Source organism: Emydura macquarii, unplaced genomic scaffold (assembly GCF_026122565.2).
Source record: "Emydura macquarii macquarii isolate MOO-44397 ecotype Brisbane River unplaced genomic scaffold, CSIRO-AGI_Emac_v2 contig_2699, whole genome shotgun sequence".
NCBI lineage: Eukaryota > Metazoa > Chordata > Testudines > Chelidae > Emydura > Emydura macquarii.
Window position 1 is genome coordinate 1,102,743 of NW_027132836.1, and position 23,585 is coordinate 1,126,327.

General features: G+C 49.8%; 1 protein-coding gene across 6 annotated transcripts in view; it reads right to left on the reverse strand.

Moving 5' to 3' along the window:
- RPH3AL (rabphilin 3A like (without C2 domains)) overlaps positions 1-23,585 on the reverse strand; it is a 75,506-nt gene that overhangs the window by 35,873 nt on the left and 16,048 nt on the right. For all 6 annotated transcript variants that reach the window (XM_067565790.1, XM_067565787.1, XM_067565786.1 and 3 more), the window contains 4 exons: positions 16,197-16,294; positions 13,158-13,301; positions 10,930-11,059; positions 5,413-5,499 (listed from right to left, as the gene is read on the reverse strand). In XM_067565790.1, coding sequence (XP_067421891.1) covers positions 5,413-5,499; positions 10,930-11,059; positions 13,158-13,301; positions 16,197-16,273 — 438 coding nt within the window. In that variant the 5' untranslated portion in view covers positions 16,274-16,294. The remainder of the gene's footprint in view (positions 1-5,412; positions 5,500-10,929; positions 11,060-13,157; positions 13,302-16,196; positions 16,295-23,585) is intronic.

Sequence of the window (23,585 nt, forward strand, 5' to 3'; positions counted from 1 at the left end):
ACCACAGGCCTTGCCTGTGCCAGCATCTTCCCACCTCTGATCAGCGCAGCTCCACCAATATCTAATGTTGAGAGGACTCTGCAGTTTTTACCACTGGAACATCTAACCGGCCCAGAGAAGCTCCAGACAATACAGCACTAAAACACAGGTGGCTAGAAGCATTTTGTCTATCCCAATGTTTTGCTACACCTCCTGTTGGGCAATCAGTGCAGCTGTCTTGGAGCTGTGCCTTCAGCACAGTCTAAGATATGCACGGACTGAGTTAATGCAAACTCCAGCTTGCCATAGTCTACACAGCCACAGCCTACTACATAGCCAGTGCTGCTACACCGACAGCTGAGTGGGGGCTACTGCTGAGTGTAGACCGGGGCTAATGCTCTCCCCATGGCTACATGGGGGCAAGTGTACAGTGGTGGTGGTAGAAATGCACCAGTGCAGGCAAGGCCCTATCAGAGCTCACCAGTATACGAGGGCAAAGATACATGGAGATCCAGCCAAAGGGGAGGGAGTCAGCAAAAAAAAAAAAAAAGGAGCCCCACGGAGCCCTTTCAACACCACACGCAGCTTGCCGTCCAATGCGTCTCTTGTTCCTCCTTACACAGCTCAAACAGATGGATTACTGCAATTCAATCTATTTGCATTCCTCCCTGGAGGCCACAGCAACACCCCTGCTGGGCGAGCACCCATCGGCCAAGCATTCAGATAGATAGGATGTTGCACCAGGGCTCTGTGTGCAAGTCTAAGAGCTGGCCTGACTCCAAATCCTGGGGCTGAACTTTAAGGTGCTGCCTGGGCAGGGCCCAGCTACCTCAGAGAGGGCTCTTGCTAGGCTCTCTGCCATGGAAACAGAGACCAGCAGCCCCTAGGGAGGAGCTCATGGGAGCTGTAAACAAGGGAGAAGATGCCCAAGCTGCAGAATGGACTCAGCTGAACTGCAGCCCTGCCAGTCACTGGGTGTGTCGCAAGACGGGGCTCCCTGGCAACCCCTCCCTGCATGGCCAGTGCTGGGCTGTGGTTCTGTCTGGGGTTGGGGGAGGGGACACCCTGGCTCCCTGGGGAGAGCATGCTCAGGTACTGTGGTGAGACACCTTTGTCATGCGGTAATGACTCCAGCAGCATCGTGAGCATGTAAGCATGTGGCAATTAATGGAGACCCACAAGCTCTGCATGCAGAGGCTGAGGAAAGGCAAATTTTATTTAGCAGGGATGGAGGAAGCCAGGTTTATAAGATTCAGTAACAACTTCTGTGCTATTTAGTCCCCACAGTGGATCCAAATTACTTCCGCCCTCCCCTGTCAACATAAAACAACAAGGATAAGAACACCATAAATATGTACAAATAGCCAGAGCCATGGCTCAGAAAATTATTGGCTGACACCAACGTGCTGATGAGGTGCCAAGAGCCAGCTGGCTTGTTGGAGGAATCACATTTGCGGTCTGTCTGCTGGAGTTCTTATAAAGCACTTTTCATCAGTAGATCTCCAAGTGCTTTACAAAGGAGGTCAGAATTATCGTCCCATTTTTACAGGTGGGGAAACTGAGGCACAGAATGGTGACGTGATTTGCCCGAGATCACTCAGCAGCAGCGCTGGGAATAGAACCCAGAGCTCCCAAGTCCCTGCCCAGTTCTTTTTGCTGCATCACTACCTGTTCCAAGACACGTCCTGAGAAGGGTGGTCTTTGCTGTCCAACATTGCCCAAACCGATACTTTTCGCTGGCGTGCAACATGAAAAGAAAGTGAAGAGCCTGAATTCGGGAGGAGCCTGGGGGGAGATAAGGCTATTTTGCTGCTAGTCTGAGAAGAAAGGTTCCATCAGTTTTCATTAAACAGAGAAGCACTTTGGCTGGAGCTGTGGTTTCAGCTACAGAGAAAGTTCTGAAGATTATCGTCACCTGGCATGCTAGGTGCACATGACACTTATTACTGGACACTTTCATGTTCTTTTCTGTCCGGTGAGCACAGCGTTTACTATTTTTATATAAAGAATTTTTTAAAAAGGCAAGTAAACCAAGATGGAAAAAGATAATGCTTGGGAAAGTAAAGCCAGAGACTGATTTTAGCTCAGCTCCAGCACCCAGCTGCTCTGTAGAAGTAGTTACTCACCTTGTGCAGCAATGATGGTTCTTTGAGAGGTGCCTCCCCACTGTAGGTGTGTCTGCGTCCTTGCGCTGCTGATCAGAGAACTTTGGTGGCAATCCATCCTACCATTGCCTGCGCCGCTCCCCGCCTGCCAGGAAGCTAGCCAGCGTGCGCAGCTGAACCCTCCTCAGTTCCTTCTCTACAGCAGAGTCAACTACTAGAACTCTGAAGGAGAGGGGAGGAGGGTGAGTCGTGGGGCACCAATAGGGACACACATCTCGAAGAACCATCGTTACTGCACCAGGTGAGTAACTTCTTCGAGTAGTGTCCCTATGGTGACTCCCAAACAGTGCTCACCATGGGAGGCTGGGACTTCAGCCTTGATTCTGATACGGATGATAGTACAATAGCAACAAATTTAGCGTGTGCCTCCGAATCCCCCAGGATGGCACAGTGGTCTGTAAAGGTGTGCGCACGTGCCCAGGTAGCTGCTCTGCAGATTTCTGATCTAGGGATACCCTTGGAGAAGCACATGTTTCTGACCACTCTGAGTTCAAGCAGGTTGATTTGGAGGCATGTTGCTGCTGGAGACTACATGCCCTGTATTGTGCAACCATTGAGATGCATGCCCCATCCTATGAGGGATGCATCAGTGGTCAAGGGGAGAGATGGGGGAGACTGAACAAACTGGATTGCCATACAGATGTTTACTGGGTCTTCCACCAGTCCAAAGATTGCCTGACCCTGGTGAGCCTCAATAGTAGTTTGCTTATGTTGTCTTTGTTTGGCCTGTAAACCGAACTGAACCATGCTTGGAGGCATCTCATGCCTAGTGATGCATGAGCAATAACCGATGTGCCTGAGCCATGTGCTCCAGGAGCTGGAGGCAGTGTCTGGGTGAAATTTGGGGGCTGGATTGTACTGTCTCTACCAGTATAGAGAGGCTGAGGAATCTGATGGAGTCAAGATCGCCTTCTATGAATTCTAGCCTCTGTACCGGTGTTAAAGTCAACATTTGTTCATTGATCTGTAGGCCCAGATTCTGAAACAGGTCCTGTGTGATCTTAGTGACCCATTGGGCTACTGTGAAGGACCATGTCCTGAGACGGCAGTCATCCAGGTAAGGATAAATTATGGCACCTTCAGAGCGTAAGTTGGCCACCACTACCAAGAGGACCTTGGAAAATACTCTGGGGGCTGATGAGAGGCCAAAAAGGAGTACTCTATATTGGTAGTGGTCTTGGCCTAGCATGAACCTGAGGTAATGTCTGCGTCTCAGTATGATCGAGATGTGAAAATCTGCATCTTGAATGTCGAGGGCCAAGAACCAATCTCCTTTCTCTAATGCTGGAATGATCATTGAACATGTGACCTTCTGAGCCTTGACAAATTTGTTGAGAGCTCGGAGGTCCAGTATGGGTCTCCAACCCCCGTTTTTCTTCAGTATCAGGAAGTAATGAGAGCTCTGCCCCGTAGATGTGTGGGCACTGGCTCTATGGCTCCTATGCTGAGGAAGTGATTTATCTCCTGACATGACATAGGCTCTCATGAGATGGGTCCCTGAAGAGGGATGGGGAAGGGGCAGGACGGGGAGGAGGTCAGGAGAAATGGCTGAAATATCCATATCAGATGGTCTCCAGCACCCATTTGTCGGAGATTATCCATGGAACGGCACAGGTGGAGTTTTCCAGCATGAAGTGAGGACAGTGTTCTACAGACCCCTCGACCAACCTGTCAAAACAGCCTCTTCCAGGTGGAGGGTTGAAAGGAAGTTTGCTCAGATCCCGATATCTTCCACCTGGAGAACCTGGGTTTCTTCCTCTAGGGTTCATATCCGAACTTTCCAATTATATCCACCCAGAAACCACTTCTCCATGAGAAAGCTAGGTACAGTTTTGCAGTAGACAAATGACTGTTTCTTGGGCCCAGTTGGTTCTGTAATGTGCCACACTGGGGCATCTTCACCTATCGGACACAGTTCCATGTTTCAAAGTTTCCATCTACACTCCTTGGGGTTAGTTTTCGCAGTTTAAGAAGTCATATTCTGACACGTGCAACTAAGGCAACCTCTGAGAGCCATCTGCGGAGACTTCGCAACCAACACGTCTGCACTTAGAGCCAACCAGATACTAGAGATGGGTGGGGGAAGATCCCCCAAGAACTAGATGCAGTTTCATGCTTCTGAAACTGCCATGCAACTTTCAGCAACAAAGGGTATGTCTCCATTGCAATCAGAGGTGTGACTGCAGCATGCAGACACACACCTCAGTGAGCTTTGATCTAGCTAGCTCAAATAACCATAGCAGCAAAGGGATGGCAGCACTAGCGGCACACGCCCACCTGGGACCCTGGGTATGTATTTGAGTAGCGAGGCTATCCTGCTGCCGTTTCACTGCTATTGTGTGAGCCAGCTACATCATTTGGGTATGTCTGCATGCGCTGCAGTCACGCCCGACTGCAGTGGAGACAGCCCGGAGTGCTGAGCAGGTGACAAGAAGGGACACATTGGCTGGGATTTAAAGTTTGAATTAGACTGAAACAGTGCATGGGTTTCATAGGTGGAGATGCTTAGATACCACAGTGATAGGCACTTGATAGACAGGGTCAGATCTGAAACCATTGGAAAGACTCCCATAAACGTCAATGGGCTTTGGATGAGGCTCATAGTTGGGGGTGCTGGACATTAACTAATCACGGAAGCAGGCTAGGACTCTGCAACACAAAGCCCCAGGTGGAAATTATGGTGCTTTTCCACTGGAACAAGTTATCTTTACAAGGACAAATACCACTGCAGCTCTGGGATAAGACTTTCTCTACCGCTATTCCAGGGCCAGCACATGCAAAGTGGTTGGCTTGTTTAGTATGGCTTCAGAAAACCAGTGAGAGAGCAGGGAACAGAACCCACATCACCTGACTCCCAGTCCAGTGCCCTATCCACTAGACCAGTGTTTCTCAACTTTTTTGATACCAGGGACTGGCTTGCTACCTTCCTAAACTGTTTCAGGGAAACCTCAGGCACAGGTGCTGGTCTACACACCAGTCATTGAGAAACATTGCACTAGACCACGCTACCTGTGCTCTGTGGCCATTGCCCAAAAGGGCTCTATGAATCACCAGACAGGAAGCACTAAGAGTTCCACCACCACCACTCCCCCTTTCTCCCTCAAAAGCTAGACCTCTCGCCTTCGTGTACCCCTGCCAGCTATCCTGAGCGTGAGGTTAGCTGCGCAAGCCCAGTCCCACCCAGCAAGTGTGTTTCTGGCAGCAGGCGTGTATTTCTTCCTCAGACTGATGTTGGGGAAAGGCACCACTCTCCTTTGTGGCTCTTTACCTCTCTTTGTTCACTGCAGATTTTGCACAGCCACAGAGGGCGTTTCTGGGTCCCGAGACTTTCAATTCCACATTTGGTGCAGACTTTCTGAAAATAAGGAGAGAGAAAGAGAAGGACACAGGACAATGTCAGTAGATTCCTCACTGAATCCTCTTTGAGACGCTCTTACTATGATCCTCTACCACTGGAGCTGAAGGCTAAATCTATAAGAGCAGCAGCCTCGTATGGCCCGCACGGTGACGAGCCACTAGAACAGGACAACGAATCCCACTCCCCAGTATGGGTTACGCTGCCAGATCAATGGCCTATATGAAGAGCATGGGGGCCTAAGTGCAGGTCCTAAAAGGAGAGGTGACCACACCACAATCCTCCGGCATCCATTCACCTCAGAACAGGCCCCTCGCCCCCATGGGAGAGATGCATCCCCCAAAACCTTAATTTAGTGGGCTGATTCTTGACTCCAAGCCAAGTATCAGATGCAGATCACGGTCAGCTGTGCGAGCGTAACCTCCAGCTCCCACAACACGGTGTCCAGGAAACCCCTAGTGGGCCCATTCTCACGTGGACATGGAAATCAGAGCACGCAACTCCACCACTGATACCAGAGTAGTAAAAAATAATCGAGGGTCTCGCAGGGCAGTGGGTGATGGGAACATCGCTGCCAGCAGGCCTATCTTACCCTCATCCCGGGCTCTGAGCTCTTCCCCCCCGAGTTTGGGACAGGGCATCTCTGATCCTTTAGGTCAGCGGTTCCCAACTTTTTAGAGTGTGCAAGCCCTTTTTCAACCTCCAAACGTTTTGTGCACCACCACGCTACTAGTTGTAAAATAAATTACAGTAGTAAGTTTTGAGAAACTATATGAAATGATTTATTTGAAATTGTACATTTCCTTGGTGAGAATGTTACTTTTCCTTTCCGCGGACCCCTGTAGTAGCCTCAGGCACCACCAGGGGTCCACAGACCACAGGTTGGGAACCAATGCTTTAGGTGGATGCAAACAGCATAGCCCCACCACCCTCCTCGCCAAGGCCCCTTCTGTTCACGCCATGGCTCGAAATCCCTGGCTGGGGGCAGCTCTGCCAAGATCACTCCAGCAGCGTCACCAGCCAGCATGCAGAGACAGCCGGGGCGGAGGACCAACAGGCCAGAGAGACCAAACTCCCCTCCGTGGCTCCAGAACAAGGCACCTGCATGGCCGGCCAGTCCAGAAACAAGCCGACAGGGAGGGGGAGGGATGGTAACCAGAGGAAGCACTAAATAATTCCACAGAGATGCTGTTGGGTTTCTCCCCAACTCTGCGAAATAATGAGCAACTGGCCAGCCTCATTTGGATTGGGGCTGGCAGGACTCGCTGCATTGCTGCACCAACTGATAGGGACAGACGATTCAAGCAGCAGAGTGTGGAGTCATTCCCCGTCGCCTTGCACCCCACGCCCCCTCCCTCTCGGGAGCCGGACACAGAAATTCAGCCTTTAATACCCTAGCAAGTTTAAAACGCCACATGGCATGATGCGTTCAAATGCTCCCCCTAGTGGAGATTTGCAGAACTTTTAGTCCTAGTCACTAATTTTAACTCCATATTTAACACACTGGGGTGGGGTTTTTTTTGTTTTGTTTTTCCTCAGACTTGCTGGGAAACTGGAATCTTATCCTGCAAACCTCACTGTCAGGTTCTCACAAACAGATACGTGGATTTATAGACACTTAAAAAGAAATAGCTGAAATGCCAGACTCTCTTCTTCCCCACCTATTTATATTTATTATAAGTTTACAATAGTCATTATTGACACATATCCTCAGTATGTGGAACATTAGACTGTGTGTAATTGCTGCACGTAGACTCTGCATTTAAATGCTATGCCGATTTCACTCTGGCCATGCTGTATTTATTTCTAAACTAATAAAAACTTTTTTTAATATTAAAAAGGAAAACTAATTTTAACCTCAAATTCTAAACCAGAAGGTGGGATCGAGAAAACTCACAGGAGTCAAAGAGCTGGAAGCCTCTGTATTTTGCAAAAGCAGCTCACTTAAGATATATTCATTGCTCTGTTTCGTATGAATTATGGATGGTGCATTCATTATAAAAATTCCTGTCAGTGAACTAAATGGAGGGAGGTGGTGTTGGGTTTACAATGAGATGGCAGCATTAGCAAGAAAATTATGTACTTTAGAAATCCATCCTCCCCTCACAAGTCATTGCTTATTGCATAAAACACAGAAAGAGTGATTGAGTTCTCCTTAAGGGAGGGTAGGAAGGGGGTGCATCTCTCTACCCACTGAGGCTTCAGGGTCTGCAGTCCATTGAGTCTAGTCACCAGCCATCCCTGCCATGCTCCTGAAAGAGGAGTAAAAGGAAAAAAACTTAAGTCCTCAAATGAGTGGCACCCAGTGTGCTCAATGCTTCGGGAGACTTCACAGCAAAAGGCTCGTGTCACCATCCAGCAGCTATGACAGCAGGTTTTCTCCTGAATTCCAGCTGACCTTTCTGATCTGCACCCCATGAATTCCTGGCTACAGGGGAATCACCTCAGAAAAACCAAATAACTGTGTCCTTGGAGAGGGTCTATCATCCAAGGATATCAAGGTGCTTTAGAGTTCACAACACACCCATACCCCCGCAGGGCAGGTAAGGTTATTATCCCTATTTCACAGAGCAGGAAGCTGAGGAACTGTTCACTCCATTCTATGCCCCATCCTCAATGCATGGGACTCATTGGAAGGGGACCAGAAAACACCCTAGTAAGTGGATGTTTCCCTGCAGTTCTAAGCTAGCTGGTTTTGGATGTGCTGGAAGCAGGATTTCCAGGGGAAAAAGTGTTGGGAGCATGGCATGTCCTGTTATTCTCTTCGCTTGAAATGAAGGAAATAGTCTCCTGTGCACCAGCCCTTCCCTCTCTATGAACATTTGAGCACAGACCCAATCCCAGGATTTGTGCTCAAACTACCCAGCTGCCCTCTGCCCCACCAAGGACAGCTGCTCAGTTTGCCCCATCTCTCTGTGCCCAGGGTCCATGCTGGCCAGGCCTCCTCAGCTCAGGGACCATCTCTATCATGTAGGTGCTTCCACCATTACCTCTTCTTGAAGGATTATCTCCTTCCTTCCTCCTGTGTTTTGAGTTGAGGATCTCTCTGAAATAATCCGAGCCTGGGGGTTCACATATTTGCACAGTCACCCAAACGCGACTGCGACGATTTGGGAAATCTGTCTACGTACACCTTATGGATTCCAGTTTGATTTTGTTAACTGTCTGTATCCTTCCTTATGTCTTGTGACTGTCTTTACTGGGTTCTTGTTTCATGCTCTTTGTGCTAAGAAGAAAGGGCAGTGGCACCTTGGCTGGGTGAGTGGACTACTAAAAATCACTGACATTTGGACTACATCTAACTGGGCAACACAACGGATATGCTAAAGAAGATGGCCAAAACAAGAAACCTGGTTCTGCCCAGCTGGGCTGGTAACTAAGCAACACAGTGCCAGGCAGGGGACTTTGTCCAGTGATCAGAGGATGGACATTTAGAGGAGAAACCATGTGCACGAGGGTGATCCTGGACACCCTAGAGGGCTCTGATCGAATCTCAGAGGACGCTCAGGAGGAGTGACGAGGAAATTGACATAAGGAAAGGCATACAGGTGCAACTTGGTATAGCTTGTGTGTAGCCTAAAGGGAAGGGTAACTGCTGGAAGCCTTTGCAAAGCCTGCGTATTCTGTGTGGCAATTATCGCGTGTCCCTGAAGAGAGGAAGAGTGAGCTAGTGTGCCCACAAGGCCAGAGCTCTGCAACAGGGTGGTCTTAAGTTAGTGGGGTGTCTTAGAGGTCTGCACTGGTCCTGGGGCAGCTGGACTGAGGTCCCACTTCCATGAAGTCTGTGCCCAGGAGTGTCTCAGCAGGACCAGAGAGACAGCATTGGAGCCTGCCCAGACTAAGGGTAGACTGAAAGCACATGGATCTCACGGGGTGGGTCCCAAACACAACAGCCTGGCAAGCGCCCAGCTGTGCCCCAGGCACTTTGTAACGGTCCCAAACACACAGCCACATACTAGGTTTGTCCAGTGTGGCAGAGCACACTCAGAGGTCCCCGTTATTTGAGCTCTGCCACCGACGCAACACCAAAGCGAATGTGAAGAGGGATCCTGGGATTTCAGCAGTAACATGCGAGAAACATGCATGAACCTTCATGAATAACGACCCTGAGCCCCTTGCTCTACAGAACGCAACTGTGGCAGATGCCCAGACGCTGCCCGGCACAGGACCATTGTTCCGGCCTGCCGAGAGAACTGAGACACCGCAGCCTGCAGACACCATTGGGCCAGGTACGCGGCCCACACAGATTACGGTCCCTCCATGCAGCGCTCTTCCCCATGATCTGAGCAGCTAGCTTAATATGGGGGTACGTCCATAGAGACTACAGGTCCCAGCATGCACTGTTCCACAGTTATCAGAGAGGACTACTGGATGGGTTGCATGCTGTGGGCTCCATGCGGTCACCTCCCATGTGGAGAGGAAGGGAATTGGGGTCCGTGGGGCAGCTCCCGCTGCCGTACAGGCCGCACTTCAGTCACTGCTGCCAAGTGGGGATATTGCCAATGTGGGCAGCTCCCTGCAGCCCCCATCCACAACCCTGCCTTCTTGTGAGGCTGAGCTAGACCCTGAACAGACAGGCTGCTCCCCACCCTGCTCCCGGCTTGGCATCAACACTCGCCCTGCCCTAGGCACGTCCCCGAGGCAGAGCTATGGCAAACAGAGATTTCTCCCAGGGAAAGAGGGTTTCAAGCATATGAAAAAAAAGCAACATCCCAGCAGAGGCTCTCAGAGGAGGAGGTGGTGGTTGCCTTGGAGATCATCATCTCCGCAGCTCTCCGGCGTAACCCCTTGGTTGCTGGAGTCCAGACAAGCGGTGGTCTCCCACTGAAACACTGCATTGCAGTGAAACCCCTGCAAACTGAAGCCCGCCATCTATTTCAAACAACACAGACGTCACTGGGACAGCAACATCCTGTAAGCTTGCAGCAAGGTTTGACCATGCTGTAAGCTAGTGGGATGGCTCAGGGGACTACACGTTAGCCCTGAAATAACTGTCCTTCCAACAGGGTGGACTTGAACCTTCAGACTTCCGAGGTAGAGAAACTGAGCACCATGCAGTTACAGGACGGATGCTCAGGCGAGACCTCAATAATGAGGCGCACGCAGCATGCTGGGAGGGGGCCCCATTGAGCATAATTGCTGCCTCTTTCCACTACTGTGCAAGCCCACTGTTTGCCTGACTGATGCCTTCCACCCCAGAGCTAGCTGCAGTTCATCAGGGTTCTATCTACAAGCCTTGTAAAGCTCTTTCGGGATCTTGGGGGAATGAGAGACTGAACATGCGATATTAAGGCCTGGGCAGGGCCCTGATGCTTTGGGACTGTTATTACACAGCACACCACAGATAAATGCTGTCCAGCCAGTCACCCCCCAAAAAAATCAATCAGCCTCTTGAGTATTAGTTGGAAAACAAGATACCGGCAAGCTCACCTTTTTGCAGTCCTGACAGAAGAGCCATGCAGCCCCCAGCAGCCCCAGCAGCTCGCCACAGAGTAAGCACTGAGACAGCCCGTTCCCCACCACGTTCTTCCTCATGTTCTCCAGCCGCTCCACCAGGCGCCTGCAGGGGAGCCGAGATTAGAGGAGTTCCCTTTGGAATTACCACAGGGAGGCAGACTCCACAGGAAGGAGGGTGGCCTAGAGGTTAGATCTGGACACCCAGGTTCTGTTCCTGGCCCGTCTCTGCCTCTTTGTGCTGCCTTGAGAAAATCACTTAATCCCCTGTGATTCAGTTTACCTGTCTGCAAAATGGCAATAACCATATAATCAAATCAGGGACAACCATATCGTATCCCTGGCTCAGTCAGTGAGTGCAGAGCAGAGAAGTTCTGCTCACAGTGCATGTGGGGGATCTTTCAGCATCCGAATGAAGGGCAGCTAGTGGGGTAGCATCAGGAGGGTAGCATGGCCTTCTGCTCGCAGCATGGAGCACAGGCTTCCTGCATTTGGGACCTAGATTGGCTTTCAATGCATGTGTCAGAAAGCAGGGCTCAGACAGGACAACAACCCAGCCCAAAACGAAGGGCACAGAGGAAGCTGGGTAAGCCGCACTGGCAGCAGCTCAGGTTCTAGGACATTACCATAGACTCAGTGCAGGGGTGGAGGCGATGGAGACACCCCCCATGCCTGGCTCTGAGCTGGGAAGTCCAAACTCCGAAGCCACAGGACAGAAGGCTCCCCAGCATGTAGGGGAACACCAGCAAGCCTTCGCATTAATAAGTAGGCTGCTTTCAATCCAAAACAGGAACAGTCTGCACGTATGGCTTCCACAACAGCTGGACGGGGAATGCCAGGCTGTCAGCTCTAATACAGAACGTGGACGGTGCATGGAGAAAGGTTTCTGGAACTAGCTCACTGCACAGTGCTTCTATCTATACAGGGAGCAAAACAATCATAATGCAGTTTGTCAGAGACAGAAACCAATAGCAGCCATGCATGCCTGGGCACTAGGAGAGAAAAGGCAAGGCCATTTGTCACCCACCTACGTTCTCTTTAGGAGCAGAGCCCCATAAAGCAAGCCAGGCACTGATGGGAAAGCAAGGTCTGTTTGGAAGCAGACCCTATAGTGATGAGGTCGGGTCAGGGCCACAGGAGCCATCGCTGCTGATTTTGTGAATCGCAGCCTCCACACAATAGAATTTTGAAGAGATACTAGAAGAACGTCAGGGAGGTCAACAAGTGAGGGACCCGGGCTTCCCCCACAGCTCACCAGCCAAGGGGGAGCTGTTACCATATGATGCTTGCTCAGCAGCTTTCATTATGGTGGGTCTTATGCCCCACACACAAATAATGCTGCCACACCTGGCACTAACTAGCACCCTGCCTGAGGTCTAGGAGAGTTGGTTTGCCCAGGGAAAGATTTTGGCATGTCAGGGGAATTTTGCACAAGCTGTGCCTGAACCAGGAGCAACCAAGCCTTCCTTTCTCCTTGCCCATTAACAAGGAGGTCCCAGCGGCTTTCCCCTGAGCAACTCGCCAGCTTTGATACAGGCAGAGGCGCAGGGATAACAGTGTCCCATCTGCCAGCTCAGCTCAACTGAAAGTAAAACAAAAATGTGGTGTGGCAAAGGTACCAAAGGACGAGGATGGTGCCAGTCGGCTAGTGACACTGGCTAACAAACCCTTCCCATGGAGTCAGCCAGCCAGATCACTCCAACGCTGCATTCACTGCACTCAGCAAACCACCCTTGAGAATTCCTGGGCAGCAGGTGACTGGCACCCAGGCATTCGGGCTGCAGCCCCCACGTGGTCATTCTGCTGCAGCTGCGCAGCTCAGGCTGGTTCCTAAGGCCTTGGCCAGAGCCCTGGGTGCGGCTAGGATAGACAGGCCGAGCTGCAGCTTGTCACCCCGCTTCACTAGCGATAGGTGTTGCCCCAGTGGCTGCAGAGCAAATCCCTGGTCGAGATATGGCCCAAGTATAGGAGTGAGAAATGCTGGTCTCGGGATGAGGAGGGAAGAGAGCCCCCATCCTGTCTGTTGCCCAGCCCAAACCAGAGCTGGGTAGACCAGGTGGGGGAAGACACAGACCAAACAAATGCTTGGCCTGCACGGTGCTTAGAGCATACCAGGACCGGAGAGCCACCCTCCTAGAGTATATCCTACACTCTGCTCCAGGGAGGAGGGAACAGCAAGTCCCTAGCTGGGGGGCTGACCGTACCCAATTCGCTGCTGCTCCGTAAGGTCCAGCTTCTCCGCCCTGCGGATGACCTCCAGGATGACTTCCAGCTCCTTCGGGTTCAGAGCCTGCCTTTTCCGCTGCTTGTCAGTCTGGTTTGTGTGCACCGACCAGCCAGTCTGGAGCCTACAGGGCGGGGAGTGTCACATTTACAGCTGGAACAGCACAGAAATCCCTGACACGCCCCAGGTGCTGAGCCTGGGAGCCCAGCAAATCACGGCCACCCACTTGCCCGCAGAGATGCCAGGTCTGACTTGGGCCCCAAGTAGGACTCTATTGACCTGACCATTTTACTTCTTGCAACTCACTTTCCCCACAGGGCTGAGAACCAGTTTCCTGCCACTGAACTAACTCATCCCACTCTTGGATTCCCCTTCTCTTAAGCAGGTCTAGTTTTCATTTTACCCCTATGTTTGACTCTACCTGCCCACCTCCCAGATTGGGTGTAAGCAGGAGAACACAGCATTATCTAGTGGTTACAGCAGGGTCCTGAACTTGCAGAGATGACCAGCGACTTTAAATACCTCCAATTTTCACTGCCCCTAAGACACCTGCAAGAAGCCTGATTTTCAGAAGTGCTAGGAACCCACCCTCCAACAATCAGGCCCCTTTGAGACACCTTAATCTGGGCACTCAACATTATTTGGAAACATAGGCCTGGGAGTTCCTCCGCAGCTCAGCCACTGACCTGCTTGGGGACCTCAGGGAAGTCACTTTCCCACTCTGGGCCTGTTTCTCCTCTCTGTAAACCGGTTATAATTCTCCTACACCTCACAGACTTACAGGGCTTAACTCACTAACGTTAGTAAAGGGATCTGAGACCACTAGGTGGCAGAGATGCTAGAGAAGCACAGAGCACCACAATCATGTGTAGCCGAGTCTAAGGGGAACTCTGTCCTGTCCATGTCATGCTTACAGCCACAGGCCTATCCAGCTGGGCGCTGCCACGTGTTTAAGCCATTGGAAGCTGACCCAGGAGGTTGAGCTGGGAGCAGGACTGGGGCCACAAGGCACAGGCTGCTGCAAGAGGAAAGCAGCTAGAACAAATACAATTCTAGCCATTGACTCATGCCAGTCTCCCTTCAGCATATTCACATCACCCCAGCAATTTGGCTTCAGGGAGAAGACGAGATCAAATGACATGTGCCTCCAAACAAAAGAGCAGGTGCCAGCTGGGGGAGCCATGAATTATAGATGGGTGCTGCCAGGACTGGCTTCTGCATCCACCCACTTCACCTATTAAATTAAATTAAATGGGTGGGAGGAACTCCAAGAGGTTTGGTGATGCAAGTTAGTGCACAGGAAGGCAACACCACACAGCACCCAAGCTGCACCGCCAGAGGTGTCCGAGCAGCAATTCCTGTGGCTGTCCTCAAGGAAGCCAAAGGACAGACTTGGCCTCTGCCAAGGCAGCTGCATTGTCACTGAAAGACCTGCAGCAGTGCAGTGGGAACGCCAGCCTACGCAGGGCTTTGTGAAAAAGCCTGCACTGTGCGTCCTGGCAGATTTCACAAACTAAGCAGGGTCAGTTCAGGACAGTACTTGGATGGGAGACTAGCCGGGGCAGGTTGGTACTGCAGTCAGGTGGGATGGGCAAGCCACTAGCTGGTGCCCCCTTTCTGACTCAGTAACAAACCACAGTGCTAGAAGCCACCTGATGGGGAAGATGTACAATTCACGGTTGTCATTAACAGTACCTGTGGCACACTTCCCCAGAGTAGGGGTGCCAACCCCAGTGCCTAGCCTAACTGCAAACAAGGCCATGACAGACTCTCTCAACGCCCCTGGCAGAGTTAGTGGAGCACAGCGGTCTCCAAGTTCTCCACTGGAGTGAGCATTGCCTCTTAAGCAGCTGCCACATTTTCCCCCGAGGTGGCTGCACTGCAGTGACGCACTGATCATTTCACAGCTTGTTGTCAGTTTCAGACGTTCAAGCACTCTGGGATCCCTTCAGGCAGGGAGGAGCAATAGCAGCGATGCAAGATGTTATTAAGCACCTGTCCTCCTCAGCATAAGAGGAAAGTGACCAACTCCGAGGAAGCTCAGGTCTCCTGGGGAACAGTAGAGACCTCTCCCACTCCTGCCCAAGCCTGAGCCCCATGCTGGGTCTGAAAAGCAGCCATAGCTGTGGGTGTGGAGAAACCCCTCTCCCCTAGTCTCTAAATCAGGCAAGGTCGCAGGGCGTGATCCTTTTACGAGCAGGCAGGCTGGGAACCCTCTCCAAGGTATGAAATGAGAGTTATGGCTTGTGCTATACACAAACCAGAACCAAATAACGAAACGCGTTTTGATTCACCCCATTAGCTACATGGTTGCAAGTGTGTGGCTGGGCACCTGTCATTCAGAATGAAAGCATCCTGTTTCCATTGAACAGGTCTGGTTTTCACGGACGTGCGCTAATCCCAGCTAAGAGTGCCCACACTCAGACTTGCACAGGAATAACTAAAGACCAACACAGAGCTGTGCTTCCAGTTTGTGTGCAGACCAGCCCTCAGCAGGGAGGAAAGTCAATCTGGTGAAGGAAAAACCTTGCAGGCCTGGCAAGGGAAGCAGTCTGGAGGTATGGATTGTGGGGTTTTCCATGGGTTTCCTCTCTCATGGCCAATAACAAACTGGGATTTGGCCTTTCTCTTAGGGTACTTATATGCACTGTAGCATCTGGGTGCCTGGCAGCCTTTCCTGCATTTATCCCTACAACACTCCCATCAATTGCCCGAGAATACACAGGAAGTCTTGTGGGAGAGCAAGGAATTGAACCCAGGGCTCCCAAGCCCCAGGCCACTGCTCTAACCACGTGGAAATCCTTCCTGTCCTCGTACAGCCTTTGCAGTTCTGATGCTCTGAGATCCAGATGGCCTTGCATCACAGGCAATTTGCACCTTTCACCCCAGATCCACAGCCTGAGAATCTGCCCAGAGTGCAACGATCTATGTAGCCTGCTTGGAAAACACTCCTGTAAGAGATCATGCTCTTCGGCCACTGCCATTAACAGAGAGAGAGGAAGCAGCAAGAAGCACTCACTTGGCTCTCAGCGCCAGCTGCCGGTCATTGGGACACACCCACCGATCGCTGCCATTGCCAAAGATCGTGTCAGCCATGGCAGGAGACTGGAATCAAACCTGAAAGAAAAGGAAACAGCATCAACCAGTAAGTCCGTCATTAACCAACACCTGCCCAGAGATAACGGCACAGCCACGAGCCCAGAGCTGCTGCTCTCAGCAGTAGATGGCAGACCACTTGAGTCAAGCTCCAGTACTCAGATCCAAGGCAGAGTTTGGCTCCTGGCCTCAACACATCAGGGCACAGGGTGAGCTCAACGGCACTAACCAATGACAGTGCTCATGTCACATGCCTTTGCACAGCAAGACTCCAGGTCTCAGGAGAAGCTCAGAGCAGTGCACTGGAGAGCTGGGACCCAGAGCCGGGAATGTGCAGGCCCAGGGGGTCGGTGCTCCACCTTGCAGGAGACGTGTTCCATTCTTGTTCCTGGACTCTTACTGCCCCAGGTCAGCAAAGGAATGGTGGCAAATTCCGCACCTTTGAGTAAGTTGCATTTTGATGGTCCTAAAAGCATGATGCCAGGAAGCCATCTAGGCCAAACTTTCTTGCCACACTGATCTTTGCTGCAAGAATCATGGCCTCTTTGTCCTTCCACATTATATTTTCCTGCAAACATGAACCTTGGCTGCCGCTCCAAACACCAACACGTTTGCTTTAGGCACATCCCTGTACATGCAAAACCACCTCTGTGACACCTTTCAGTGTTTCAGTGGAGTAACCAGCAATGAACAGCGGATCATTCCATAATCAAGGGTCACCGTTTAATTTCAAACCAATGCATCCACAAAGAGACAATACTAGTTCAATCTAGTCCCTATCTGCTGATCCAGGGGAGGAAATTATTCATCTTCAACAGCTGCTATATGCCTGTAGATGATCTGGGCAAAACAACTGAGGCTTTAAGTTGATCTACATAAGGAAATTTAGTTAATCAAGATGGCAGGCTGGCTAACAGGTGAACACACAAAAGCTTTTTCCTTCTGTAATTTATTTGCTTTTATCTTCAGCTCTCATCAGAAGCCTGTGCTTCACAAATGCTGAGAATTTTATACACATGGGTTCGCTTATCACATTGCAAAACCTCGTTACCTCGGCACAGGGAAGCATATGGACAAGCTCCTAGATAAGAAGTGATTTAAACACAAACTGGTTTCCTAACACTTCAAGAGCACCAGGGTAAGCAATGAGAGGAGAGAAAACATGAATAGCTGCTGGCTCTACATCCCTCCTGGCCTGATCTATATAGTTTTGATTCCAGCAGGGACAAGAAAGGAAAACGTTTGAAAGACTCTTGATCAAAGGACATTGTCTACAGTCAATATTAGCTCCCAAGTCTTTTCACCAAACTTGTCTCTCATCCAAACACTCAGACAGCAGGAGGCATTCCCCAAGCAGCAGTTTCAGAGTGACGGCATGAAGCTGTTTGGTCTCCTGGAACCCTCACAAAACGCTGTAAAGGTGCTGATAGGTATTCACAGCTCCTCCTGAGGCTAAAACCACTTGGCACTTAAGAGTTATTGGGTCCATTTAGTTTTTAATGTGCAAAATATGCCTGATGCCAGTAGCTCAGGGAGTGCACGCTTCATTTAATGCACTGGGTTTCATAAACAGTGGTCAAACAAAAAACCCCATTGATTCCCTCTTGTTCCTCCCACAACCTCCCACTTTGCCCCAGAAAGAGCTGGGCCCTTGCACTACACCTTCAATGCAATGCACTCCGGCTCTGTCAGACCAGCAGAGTCAAGGGGCTGCCACTGAGAATACACGTGCAGATGTTTGCATAGGAAGATGGTTAGGTTGATCCCAGCTGCTGTAGGGACATACAGGGGGCGAGAGGTGTAATTTGGACAGTATATACTGTACATATAGTGGCATCTCCCATCAGGTGAGCTCATAGCTCTGTGCAAATATTAGTTAAGCTTCACAACTCCCCCCACCTGGCAGGGTAGGTGCATATCATTTTACTGACACAAGCCGAGGCAGAGAGAGGGGAACTGATCCATCAGTAGTCCTGCCTCACGTTCTAACTGGGAACATAGACTCTAGGCAGAGTGTTTGCAATCATTTGCTGTAAACTTCTAAACACTAAAGGACTTTTAAAGCAAGATATTAATCCTGGGGCAAGAGCGCTGCAGGCTGTGTTCTCTGAAAGAGCTGCACAGCAGGTGTGGAATACGCTCAAGGACCAAGCATACTGCAGAACAGACCAGCACTCTGGAAAGCAGGGACCTCGCTGCTATTCATATCAACAGTTGTGGTTGAGCTGCACAGCACTAGTACCCGTGCAGGCTCCTTGTTCTAGTTGTTGATAGCAGTAAGTTCTGGGTTTGGCTTTGGGAGCCAGTGACTGAAAAGGGAATTCACCTCCACATCCTAGTGGGGCTGGCAGAAAAGCCACAGGCTGCTCTAAGTGGTAAGCCAAGTAAACACGATGTGTGTGCCTAGCGATGCTCTGGGCAGAGTACACCTGAAGACACCACACACCAGGAAAGCGTGGAGGCTATGCATGGGAACATCCACTTGAGTTTGTGGAATGTCCGTTGCTTGTAATGGGGAGACAAGATTTCCCTCTGCATCGGGATCAGCCCACTCCCAACCTACACAGGCCCTGTGTAAGAGGGACAGATGGATGTATGGATGTCTAGGCCTATAGAGAAGCCAAAGTAGTTTGCAGTCAGCATTTTCAGAGGTGGGCACAGAGGGCGCATCTACCCCAGAGCCTGGGAAAACTCGCAATGATGCATGCAAATAGGGCAGTCATGCTCATTTCCTACCTACAGCTTTCTGGCTGAGTGTCTCTGGTTCAGCAGCTGGGAGGATGTTGTCTTCTACTCCTACAGAGCAATGCTACATGGGAGGCAACATAGCCACTGCAGAAGGACAGGAAGCAGCACAGAGTCACACTTGTTCATCCTCCCCAGGCAATCCGCAGGATGAGCCTGAGAGCAAGATCAGCGGGCTGCACATCCCCCTAGAGAACAGCATGGGAAAGAGCAACCCCCAGGTTTTTACTGGGTGTTTCATGTCATTACTGCATCCTCACTCGTCACACTTCATCTCACTCAGCCAGGGACATATGCCCATCATAGAGCCAGAACGTGTCTCAGCCAAAAGCTGTGACCCAACTCTCAACCTCCATTCCCCCACACATGGTCTCCAATGGGATAGTCAGACCTGCCCATCCCCAGCTAGATGCTAGCAAGGAAGGACTGGGCTAGGAGAACCAAGCCAGCCAGTCTGGCTCCAGTAAGAATCCACCCAAACCTCCAGCTGTTTGAGAGAGATCACAAGTAAGTGCCTGCATCCAGGGGACACTTTCTTCTTTGTATCAGCTGCAGAATTCCTACCCTATCTTCTAGGTAAGGAATGGGACAAACCACCACGTGTGCTGCACAAGGAAGAACTGCAAGGCACCCCTGTGGATTTCACTAGCACACTGATGTCTGATTAGCCTAGAAACTAGCAGCTCTGTAGCCCAGGCCACCTGTGTAATCTGAGCAGGGCTCCAGGGGCATCAAGCCACTTTCACTTTGCAATAATGCCACAGGTTTCTGAACAAACAGCAGCTCAGATGCACTCTGGATGAGCTCATGTGCATGCAAGTTAACGCTGTATTGTCTGGATTAATACAGGACATGGCGCAAAGCACATGACCTTCAATAAGATACAAAAAGTGGTAGCCCTGCAAGCAGCTGCTAGCTGTATTACAGGTTGCTTTCTCCTTTGGCAATAATTACATTACCATGAAATCACATCGCCAACGCACCAGTTACCTCAGCTAATTCGGGATAATAAGTGAAAAGCGCAGAGGGTGAAATCCTGGCCCCACTGAAGTCACTGGGGATTTTACCACTGTCAACTGGGCCAGGATTTCACCCACTGTGCGCTAATTTCCCCAACAATAAATAAACCACAAATTATTTGTGTCACTGAGATTCCCAGCGATACCTGGCAATAAAACTGTTACAGGTCTCCACTTCAAAAACTCAACCCTTCATATACACCCTCCATCTTAAGATGTGGCTTGAAGTTTCAATTTTATAAAAACCAAGAAAAATGCACAGATGCTAATACATTTTACCATGACTTTTTCTTTTAATCCAGTTCATTTTGAACAAAAATTCCCTACAGCGTTTGCAATGCCGGCATTCATGCCCTGACAAGCTGACAGTCAAAGTGTCTACAAGGAAAAATAAAACAGACTTTGATGGTTTTAATGGTCCATATTGAGACGTCACTGTTTATGCTTTTTACTTAGTTTTTGCAAATATATTGGCTCAGCAGCACTCTCTCCATGCTAATTATTTAAGATGATATTAACCACCCCTGGCCAAGAGAAATCAGCTTGTTTACGTCTGATGTTTAAGAAGTCAGCATCTGTCAACAGAACTTCTACTGCCCCTGTCCTGTACCAGTATGACCATACCAGTGGCTTCTGCTGCTCAGTAACAATAAGACCAAATGCAGATCCCAATGTGCCACTACCACAACACACAGCGATAGTCTTAACTTCACCACACTTCTGGAGGCCTTTTCCCCCTCAGAGGGGCTTTGCAGCTAAGCAACCTTGCGCCACATTAGCTGCTCGGACAAAGGGAAAGCACAGAGGGACTGAACAGCAGAAAAAGCTCTGGCGGACGCAAAGTCAGACCTGCTGTTCTGAGCTGGCTCTGGGTCAGATCTCGCCAGCAAAACAGCTGTTGCATAAGCATTAAGTATATAGAGCCACAGGTATCAAGTTTACCTTCCCTGGTGATGACATTTGCTAGCATTAAAACTGTACCTGCTGAGCAGAGATAACCTGGCTATTTAAATGTACTAACCATGGGCAAACACTAATGTGACATTGGTTAATACCAAACAAGATATGTCACCAACAAAAAGTGCAGTAAACCCAATAAAACACATGTTCTAGTTGCCATAAATAGCACACTTACCCCAACACACTGCTGTGCAGTTTGCTGAGCCTACGCTTACTATCTGCTGTTGACACACACAGCTTGCTGTTTCCATGCAAGGCACAGATGCACAACAAGCAGCATGGCCTTGGCGCTTTTCCACAGGAAGCACACAGCTTGAGCAAACAGACCCGCTCACTCTGCGCTGAGCTCACCAGTGCAGCATTGGCTGAGTATACCATGCACCTTCACAGCACATCTGTCTCGAGGCACAGGAATACCAGCCTATGCAACATAACACAGTTAGTTATATCGTTCCAAACTCTCCTTGAGTTGTGAACCTAAATAATAAGAACTGCCCACCAGTTGATACCAGTAATAAGATACCCACCAGTTGATTCTCTCCTCCTTGCCCCCCCCCCCCCCCGACTCCTGGCCAAAGCTGGGCGTGGACTCATTACCCAGCAGTTAGAAGCGTAGGAACAAGAAGGGATGAAAAGCATAGATTTTTGCTGGTGCAGGAGGAAGGACTGTTTAGGAAAAGCTCAGTGAGTGCGGCAGCAGGGTGAAGGCTAAAACAACACAGCATAACACTCGTCAGCCATGTCTGATCCCACAGAATCGGCAGCAGTGGAGGGACTGCGACATTTACTCAGCAACGAGATTGGACATCAGGAAGTCGAGTCAGGAAGGAAAGAGAAATGCTGTGCAATTCTATTCATTACATTACACTAATCAAAAGACAACCCTGTTTAAAAAAAAAAAAAAGAGGTGATGTTTACTAGATGAAATCCTGGTAATGGAGACAATAGGAATTGCGCAAAGATGAGTGCTCTAATCTTACAGCTCAGATTGCTGGGCTCTGTCCCTGTATGGTCAGCTTACCCTGGTTGTTTCATAGCACTTGATTTCTTTTACAACTCTTAATGACCTTGTAGGGCCCGGCAAGCAGGATCCCTGTATGCTTTCGATACTTGGCCTGCTCGTGCAAAGGGGGCACTCAAACCTTTTACGCCAAGAATCCCAGGCCCCAGAGTTAGGGGTCAGGAGCAAACAGAAGCCGCGACTGATGTTGTCCGAGATCAGGACACATTTTTAAAGGATTACATACACACAGAGGTATTGCACACATGCACTCGCTCTTAAACTGCTTTTAAGACACATTGCATGCACTCTCTCTGTTTATACACATGTGAAAGATAACACAGCCCAGAGGTGTAATTCCCACTGTTGTAGGTATGATCAGTTCAAATTGAAAGGAGCTACATAAACATACCAATATTTTTAGGCTAATACTGAGAGCTCCAGACTGACCCCAACATATGACATACATGGATTCAGCTCCCATGGTCCCGATGCACTGCAAAGCCATCCAAGACAGGGAAAAGTCTGTAGAATAGACAAGACTGATTCACATTCCCTACATTTGCTAGAAAATAATCCTGATGCCAGTTCAGCATGTCATGGCTGGAATCCAGACTGAAAACCAGCTGTTCAGCCACAATCCCATGGTGATGTTATGAAGGACATCACATGCCCTTGTCAGCGAATGCTGCAGTAGATGTTTGTTGGCTGATGCTATTTTGTATGCATGTTCTGGTCCAAAACAATGCTACCAAGCCTGGACAAAAACATTTTCTTATTCTATTTAGATCAAGGGTATCAGACCTAGGGCATGATCCATGCTGGGCATAGTTGCAGGAGGGACTTGAACAGACCTGGTACTCCCACATAACAAAAAGCTGGTAACTAAAGTGAAAAAGCCAGAGATCTACCCAGGGATTGCTTTGTCATAGTCCACTGGCTCCAAATCTAACCATTCTGGTCCAGATTCAGCAAAGCACTTAAAGGACATGTTTAAATCCCACTGCAGTCACGTGCATCAGTGCTCTGCTGAACAGAGATGCCCTTAAAGTTAAGCATGTGCTTTGCTGAATCAGCGCCTGCCATACCATCTTTTGACTGGGGCTAAAAACTGGTGCAAATCTGGTGATGGTGGTTTAACACCAGCATAACAGAAATCAGACCCAGTCCCTGAACTCCCAGCATCGACAGCTATATGTTCTTCCATTTGCTCCCAGTATCCCATATGTTGCACTTACATGAAACACATGAAAAAAATCAAGTAGAGCCAGCAGCAGCACGAATAGTGTGATACATGAAAGGAGGCTTCATTATTATATCATGCAACACACTAGAGCTTGGATTGGATCATTCAGGGAATTTACAGCCCCTTAGCTGGATCATAAATCAGATGCCACATATGTACTGGGTCAGTGACGCAACTCATCCCTGTCAAATGCTCCCTATACGGTGAAAGGGAGCAGAAAGGAAGGAAACAGATCAACTCCTCCTCTCCTGCTACATTCTTATAAACTACCTGATGTGCTGCCCTAGAGATCATCCAGACGTAGACCAGCCAACTGCAGTGCCTGATTCTCCCAAATCCAGC